This window comes from Cardiocondyla obscurior, linkage group LG02, assembly GCF_019399895.1.
Source record: "Cardiocondyla obscurior isolate alpha-2009 linkage group LG02, Cobs3.1, whole genome shotgun sequence".
In the NCBI taxonomy this organism is placed as follows: domain Eukaryota; kingdom Metazoa; phylum Arthropoda; class Insecta; order Hymenoptera; family Formicidae; genus Cardiocondyla; species Cardiocondyla obscurior.
The window spans coordinates 9,760,189-9,768,527 of NC_091865.1; the positions used below are offsets into that span (position 1 = coordinate 9,760,189).

The following is an 8,339-nucleotide window of genomic DNA, read 5'->3' on the forward strand; positions in this document are numbered from 1 at the left end:
ACTCACCCGCGAGTCAACGTAGCCGTTATTCACAGCCGAATCTGCCCACCTTGCTGATCTCGTACGATCGGCGATCGGGCGGCTCGCCGGACCGCCGCATCCGTATGTCGCAGCCGACTCTCAACTCGAGCTTGAGCGGCATCAACTCGTTCAACTTCGGAATGCATCGCGGCAGTGGAGGCGGCCGCCTATCCTATACTAGCCTCCGTGCCACCTCGGGCGACAACAGCATCAACGAGGAAGAGAGACTGTCTACGCCAAATGTGCACGCTCTAGGTGGAAGCGGAAGTCCCCGTGGCAGTTTAACTATGGAGCGAAGCTCGTCGCGGTTATCACAACCGGACGTACGCCGATTCGCCCTGCGGCATGATAAACGTGAACGACTGTCGCAGCCCACTCTCGTTACTGGTGATTATTACCCTGGTCGCACGCAGCAGCGACTTTCCCAGCCGTGCCTCAGCACCGGAGGTGTCAGTATGCATTCAATTTCACCGCCACCATTCCCTCTCAAGCACAAAAGATTTGGACCTGCCGTCCTGCAGGCAAGTCAACGCGACCGTTTGTCGCAACTGGATATCGGTGGCAAGTATCGAAACATCAAGGACCTTGGTGGTGGCAACGCCTCGCAGGTGAAATTCAATCGTGATCGATTCTCCATACCAGAACTCGAGACGCAGAATGATCTGCGGTTGATCGCCGGCACTCCCAAGCAGCGTTTCAGCCTGGACAGTCAGCTGGCGAAGCAACGCTTCAGTTTGGATAGCCAGGACAGCTGCAAGTCGCGGCTTCTGCCGATCGCCAGTTCACCGATCTTCGAGCATCAGCAGATGAAGACTGAGGAGCTGATGGGCCTGACATCCGACAGGCTAAAGAGTCCTACTTGCGAAGGTCTACAGAGCGTGATCGTCGCAAGCACGTCGCCTATCTTTCCGCCCGGCGAGCGGCGATTTCTCACGCCGGATTTCCCGTTCACTAACAGAAAAGTGTCCAAGTCGCCGTCGCCGCCAAAGTCGGAAGTTATCTCGTTCACAAAATTAGGGCGCTCCGGCAAACCACCGCCGATTCCGATGCGAGAGAGAATGTCAGTGCCGGAGATTAGAAATTCGAGCTTACGACGATTACTGGACCCGCCCGTTCGACAACGGCACAGCATCGCCGGTAATCTCAGGCAGTCACTGTTGTCTCCGGTAAAGCTGCCCGAGTTTGGTACTAGCAGCAGGAAGTCGCCGCGGTACTCAATCGACGACGCGCTCGAGAAGCTGAAAAGGATCGAGAAAGAGGAAAATCGGCGGAACCAGGAAACGAGCGAGAGTAAAAGGCAGGAAGTCAACGAACAGAATCACCAACAGCAGCAAGAAAAGGAACCTAAACACATTCAGCGGCACTATTCGTACACGTACGAGACGCCCGGAAGCGATGACAGCGGAAGCGTCTCGACCATCGGCAGACTCAGCGTGGGTGGTACACCAAAGCGAAAGTTCCTCGAGAGTAATTTCGACGAGAACGAACAGGTGATTACAACGGTGATAGAGACGGAGATACCGATGATTCTACCGAGCACGCCTGGTAAATACGCGAAAAATCCGCAAGGGTACTCGAGCGACACGCCCAAGTGGATCCGGAAGTATTTGGAGAATGAGAGCCCGAAGATAAACAAGAAAACCACCACTGGCAAAGATCAAGTCGTCAGAGCGAACAGTCGTAGAAATAGTCGCAGAAAGAGCTCGCTGGAGTCGATCGAGGCGGTGACAAAGAAGCCTGAAGAAAAGGTTCGCTCTAAGTCTGCCAGCTGCGAGGAGAGAAATGTCAAGGATACGACGGAGCCGAAGGGCGTGAGAGAGACCTACGTGAGGATTGTGCCGTCCACCAATGCCCAGCAAGAGAACAAGTACGAGGTTAGTGTGGAACCAACTTCATGGAAAACCGACCGTCCCTACGCCGACGACACCGATACGGACGACTCTACATCGATTTAAAAAAAAAAAAAGGTTTTGCATGTTGTTAAGAAATCCCTTTAGTCGCCGCGACTGAGCTGTATTTGCGATCGATCTAGAAGAAACAAAGCAAACTCAATTATTTCAAAAAAAAAAAAAAATAAAATAAATATATTTTACAGATATTTTCGAACTGCTTGAGAAAAATCATAATTTACGTCGTTATAAAAACTTACATTGGTAATAAAAATCATCAGAATGATCGAACTGCGATTCAACGTTTAAAATTTTAGAAGCACTTAGAATCAGCGAAACGAGAGTAGTATAAGTCAGACCGCGATCAGGGTAAATACGAAAAAGATCGACATGAAAGAACGTAGAGAAAAAAAAATGATCTCGAAGAAAAATCTCTGATATTTTGTACTTAAATATACTATGCTCGACACTTTGTCCGACGGGATAAACCAGAAGTCACGGTTGAAAGTACAGATATACCTATTTTTGCACGAGCAGAGAACCATGGATACACGCGACACTTCGCATGCGTTCAGCCTAAATAACACTCAGATCGATGCTTTATCCACTATCTCGATTCCGAAATAATTTCTGCTTTGTATATACCTCGAACTTTTAACGGGGAAATCACGAGAAATATATGGAGCGATCGAAGAAATTCGCGATAAATTTTCTTTTGGTATTCGCCAAAATCGCGACACGATGTCCGTTAGATCTTGTTCACCAAATTTTCGATATGCGATCTCGATCGAATTTCCATACGTGAGACCGTTCGATCGTTCTGCATACATTGTGTATTTTGCGCACTATTTTTATCAAGCTTGTAGGAGCTAAGTGTTAAGACAGCCACTTTGTACATACGTCGATAGAAAGATGTTGCATTGTTGTTACAGAATTTATAACATTGTTTAATCGTCTTGAACGTATAAATCTTTCGTTTTTCATTAGGAAGATATTTTTCGCTTGTAACAAGTCCGTATTAAATCTCCGCGATAGCTGTCAGTTTATTCGTGTTAATCGCGCGGACAAAAGTTTGTTTTTTTTTATGATACTAGTCATCAACACGATTTTACAAGCGATCAAAAGCATATAGAGTGCCTCTGATTAATTGCTTTTATAGATTTTATTAATAAGTGATAGTAACCATGCTGTTTTATTACTTTTAAAATGTTTGGTTTATAAAGCACCCTTTAAGCGATTTTATTAATATTTTATGCTTTTTAATTGGAGCTGATTTTTATTTCAAATCGTTTATCTATTACATATTACTAGATATATAAATAGCCGAAAAAATTTTAATAGAAAACGATTTTAATATATCAAATCTTAAGTTTTCCTTATTAGTTTATATTATTTATACACTTATAATCTATTAAAATTTTGATATTTTCAAATTATTTGATATTACTTTCAGTTTCTCCTAATTACTTACCAATGTGCCTCTTTCTCTCCGTTTATTTAAAAAAAAAAGTTAAAAATGCATCCCATATACTTAAGCACTTTGTATGTATACACGCGTAATCTTTCCGCGGATGTCTCGATACGAACGCGAATGTATGTGTGAACGTTGAGTAGTTATTATTTCCATTAGCAGTATGTCACTTTACTTCTATATACATGTACACTGAGAGGCAGGTATGGCATTTGCCGTGGTTACGGCGGTTAGCCTAGTTGGAACATCACGATAGTATCATACGCTAACCGCTGTTGCCGCGGCAAATACCATACCTACCTCTCAGTGTACGTCATTTAATACGAGTACAGATGTCAAATATTAGAAGAAATATGCGTAGATTAACATTATACCTTGTAAAAAAACGTACCCTCAGTGTACATTCGATTATACATATAGATCGAAATATATAATCCATTGTTATAGTCCGAAAAAATTTTTCCAATCCTTCGACCATGTCCTCTGCCTCTCAACATCGACTACAGCTTCATGCGTGTAGTCCAAGTGGAGAGAAGTTATTGTGTCTCGTATCAAATGCAGACGATGCATAAATAAAGAGATTGGATTATTTCAGTGTACGTTTACACGAATCGATTGTTAGTAACTGAGATTATCAAATCTCAAAAGCGACTGAATTACTTAAGTTCTCAATCAAAGCTTGGATTCAAATTATATAATAAAAATGTATTTTTTTTTTCGTGCGTGCTATAAAGATATTTCAATGTAAATCTTCAACATGTCTCTACCGCATCTATGCACACGCGTTGTAAATATTAATATTAAAGAAAAAGCATGTATATGTGAAAATTTTTTTCTACATTTAAATTATTATAATACAAAGTCCGCAAAAAGCTGTATGAATAATTCGGTATCTATAGTATAGCGAATTATCTATAAATGCTAGTCTCTCGTAATTGCAATCGCAGTTGGGAATAAGTAATTACCATAAAAGTTTTTCTAACTAGACATGATGCACCATCAGATAACGTATTTATTGTGAAGGCGGTGCTCCTTGAGACACGGCATTGAGCAGAAACGATTGGCATTATATTCAAAAGGCACCTTATCAGTCATATCAATGGCGCACTGGAAGCATCGTGATATAACGGTGTATCCTTCGCTCAACATTCGGTTCTGCGCGACCAATGCTCTCTGCAAAAAGTAAAACAAACGGCAAAGACAAAAAATAAGATATCAAAATCAATGTTAAGTAAAAAAAAAAACTTCGTATAATAACGCATTTAACCTTTTCTCTATCATTGAGATTAAGAAATCTCTGCTTTTCGTTTTCCTCCTGCTTCTTGATTTCAAACTCTTTCCTTTTAACTTTTTCCTTGCAACGCTTTAACTTACGCTGCTGTCTTTTCTTTTCCGTTTCTGCTTGCTCTATCTCATCAGAAAGTGGCCCGGGAATTTGAGACTGTCGAGCATTAAAACACATATAATATAAAATAGTTCGCAAATAATAAAATTTTTTTAATAGATATATCAATGCAATATGAATTATACCTTTTGATAATTAAACTTATCTGGATTAGCTTCCATAAATCTTCTAAATGTATTTCTAGTCTTTTTATCGTTTGCAGCGGCATAAGGCGTCTGCAGTTTTTTATTTTTATTGCAAGGGTCAGATCCGATTTTTAGCAATAACCTATCGATAAATTAAATTATATTATAACCCAATATGTTAAAATTAATATTTCTTAATAATAAACAGAATGTGTAATGCACGTACCATACTTGTTCATAGTGTCCTCCGAGTGCTGCCAAATGCAACACCGTATTGCCATCTTCATTGACGTCATTAACCAATTTCGCTACGTCGCCCGTATTCACGAGAGTATTATTAGGCGCAACACAACTGTCAGTAATATCTTTCTTGTTTTGTTCCTCTTTACATTCCTTAATTTTGGCCAACAAATCATCAATAACCGATGATAACAAATCGTTATCACCCTGCTTACAGGCAATCCACATTTTAGTTTTAGCATCTGAGAGTATTTCATTGTTCACTGGAGCTAAAAATATTAAAAATTTGATTTGTTGTTTAATTGAATTATGAACATCTTTTTAACATTATAACTTTGATATGGTTTATTTATAAAGTAAAAAAATAACTCACTGTCTTTCTTGACTTTTTTTTTCTGCCGATGAGCCCTCTTATTTTTCATGTATCTTGGTACAGTATCTTGAAATGCCTGTAAATTCTCTCTAAATGATACCTCAAAATTTTCTTCAGTTAAAGGTATGTCGATTGGGAAATTAGCATCCATTTCGGATTCTGAGGACGATTGAGCTAATTTAACAATAATATCTGCAAAACAAAAAATATTTCTGTAAATCAGTATAAAGCATAACAAAGAATTCAACAAAATAGAGTATTTTAAAACTAATTAATAATGTTTCTAAAATAATAATCTTTACCTGGCAGTGGCCGATTCGGACTTTTTCTTGGTTTTGCTCTATCTATATGCGGACGGGAATTCCGATGTTGTTTTTCCGGGGTAGACTGGGCGGGTGCTTTGATTTTATCGTTCTCCTGTGCACTGGCATTATTACTGATATTAGAATTACATTCGGTGACAACTTCACCTTCGGGTATCTCGCTCATAATCTCTGGTTTAGAGACCTTCTTACGAATGGGTTGTCGCGGAGAATTGGGAAAACAGTCTGTGAAATCCGCCGCCGAGCCTAAAATACGATACAATACATAGTGAGCGATATAGGTTAAATATCATATAAACGAAACTTAAATAATAAATATCTGTTTACCGTAAATTTCCATGGTGCTCAATATATCGTATACCCTCTTGACTTCTCTAAACGTTGCTCTTCGAGTAGGAAATGGCAGTGGTCTTATTCTAAAATCGGTCTTATCTAAAGGAGGATTTTTTCCACCAAAAAGCACCGTGCGATTCTGTGGACCGACCGCTCGATACAAAATAGCCGATGAATTATTGATATGCATTGACCATGACTCTAATATCTCTTGCACATGCTATAAAAATGGTTTACGAATAATTTAATCGCATAAAACAATTTTACGAAACTGCAAAAATTTAAAAATATATACCTGAATGAGTGATGCTTCGTTATATCTTCGCAAACTAGCTCCAGCGCTTTTCGCGTGATTACCATTTGTGCGAGAACTTTGAGCAAAGCCTTGCTTCGCCCGTACAGTGTAAGAGTGAAAGGTTTTATGCACGATAGGTTCACCATCTGCGATATACATCGAAGCGAATGGATGCAACGACTGCGCGCAACAAAAAAACGTTCTCAAAATACTCACCCTCAAATACAGCCGCAGCAAAGTGTCCACCGCCAACCATGATAACGGTCCATTTAGTTTTTTTGCCGCTGTCCAACGCCTGCGCGATCATCTCGGTATCTTTTTCGGGAATCTCCTAAAATGTAATTGTATATCTCCCGATCTGACAATTACAGAACACGCCAAGTGACTAACGAAGTAGATCACTTTTTAAAATAATATTTTGTGCACAAGTATATTATTTTCACAAACGTAAGTAACGATACAGACAGTAGCACTTATGTTTGTCGGACACTTCTCTAATTGATGACAATCCAGTTAATGATAACAAACACACCTTCTTATGATGCAATAAACATCGATAGATGCTGAATATATTGCCGTCGTCGTTTTCGAAAAACACCTTGGTGTGACGACTCGCAACAACCTGCAGCTTCCGCTCCTTGGACATTTCCTCGTTGTACTCCGTGTCCGAAACGTCCGACTCGATTGCCTTCCCGCGTCTTTCTGACGTTTTCCTGGACCTGCCAAATCCAGTCTTGCTTGACGGCTCGTTCTTCGTTTGCTCGTTGGACGAGGTCCCAGTCTCCGAAGTACCAGCATCGTCCTCGTTCTCGGACTCAACCTCGCTACCGGACAGGCTAGACATGTCGCCTACAAAATTCCCAATTTCCAAACTTGCACTGCTTTAAAGACTGCATCATTGCTGCGTACTTCATCTCAGACTGTACCTTCGCCGGCCAATCTATTGAAACTGTCCTCGTTAATTGACTTCAAACCATTCAGATGTTGCTTCAGATTGTAACGATGCCAATCCAGCTTGTAGTGGAGCCTCTGCTGTACCTTGTCCTCGAACTCAGCATTGCAGTAGGAGCAGCACAAGGCGTCAGACACCACCAGCTGGCTTAATATCTGCTCGCTGTCGGGTACTGCAAAACAAAAGCGTTCCATATGTCAAATGTCACCAAACGTAAGTTTGTTCTACGTTGCCTGGCAAATACGTTTTAGCTACACCTCTCTGCACTCAAACTCAACGTCCCTCCGATTCCACGAGTAAACCTATAACTTTTACGAAAACAAATGCATCTTTAAATCTGTCGTTTACGTGAGTGACGTCAGGAATAACTGTGCCTCGAACTACTGCAAGATTAAGCTCACGCCTTACCGTAGGAGGACGGTGACTGCATGCACCGTGCAACCTTGATCCCCCGGGTGATCCGGTTAAAGTCGTCCAAGTTGTGGATTTTGTAGACCTGATGGTCCGCCGATTTCGCGGCCTCAGTCGGAGTTTCGCAGGTCGGACGAGTCTCGTTCGCCATCATGAGTAGAATCAGGCGGCAGTAAGTCGAAGAAGCGGGACAACAAAGTGAATCGAGTTTCACTGTGTAATTCGTACGCGCACACAAATCGTGTACTGGCCGTTTTGCTGTCTTGCGCAAGTTGCGCAAGACCGTAAACCCCACCTGGTCGGCGAGATTTCGTCATCCGCCGCGTGGTATACGTGTATATACCACACTCACACGATGTATTCAGTAGCCGTCCAATGAGCTCTTGTACCTCATTGGTCTATAATTTTAAATCTAAAAGAATCTGCCAATCTGAAGCAAGAATTTAGTCAGTAGATGCTCTTTCGGATGCACTCTTGATGCGGTCCAGTTGGCGCTCCAAA

The 8,339-nt window shown here is 41.4% G+C and overlaps 2 protein-coding genes across 2 annotated transcripts; one reads left to right on the top strand and one right to left on the bottom strand.

Moving 5' to 3' along the window:
• The first annotated feature begins 99 nt into the window (after positions 1-99).
• On the top strand, positions 100-2,104 carry LOC139113489 (uncharacterized). Its single transcript, XM_070674700.1, has one exon. The coding sequence runs from the start codon at positions 105-107 to the stop codon at positions 1,974-1,976; it is 1,872 nt and encodes a 623-aa protein (XP_070530801.1). The 5' UTR covers positions 100-104; the 3' UTR covers positions 1,977-2,104.
• A 1,685-nt stretch (positions 2,105-3,789) lies between these two features.
• On the bottom strand, positions 3,790-8,096 carry LOC139113487 (tRNA endonuclease ANKZF1). Its single transcript, XM_070674692.1, has 12 exons — positions 7,836-8,096; positions 7,402-7,599; positions 7,008-7,324; positions 6,692-6,806; positions 6,476-6,621; positions 6,175-6,400; positions 5,827-6,093; positions 5,525-5,716; positions 5,138-5,420; positions 4,912-5,053; positions 4,649-4,822; positions 3,790-4,554 (listed from the first exon to the last, which is right to left on the bottom strand). Exons 1-12 carry the CDS (start codon positions 7,990-7,992, stop codon positions 4,381-4,383), a joined length of 2,391 nt encoding a protein of 796 aa, XP_070530793.1. The 5' UTR covers positions 7,993-8,096; the 3' UTR covers positions 3,790-4,380.
• Between the last annotated feature and the right edge of the window lie 243 nt (positions 8,097-8,339).

Coding starts and splice junctions, on each gene's coding strand:
- LOC139113487 (XM_070674692.1), bottom strand. CDS start 7,992: ATGATGGCGAACGAGACTCGTCCGACCTGCGAAACTCCGACTGAGGCC. Junction 6,401..6,475: donor ACGAAGCATCACTCATTCAG/GTATATATTTTT, acceptor CCATTTTTATAG/CATGTGCAAGAGATATTAGA. Junction 5,717..5,826: donor TCCGAATCGGCCACTGCCAG/GTAAAGATTATT, acceptor TTTGTTTTGCAG/ATATTATTGTTAAATTAGCT.
- LOC139113489 (XM_070674700.1), top strand. CDS start 105: ATGTCGCAGCCGACTCTCAACTCGAGCTTGAGCGGCATCAACTCGTTC.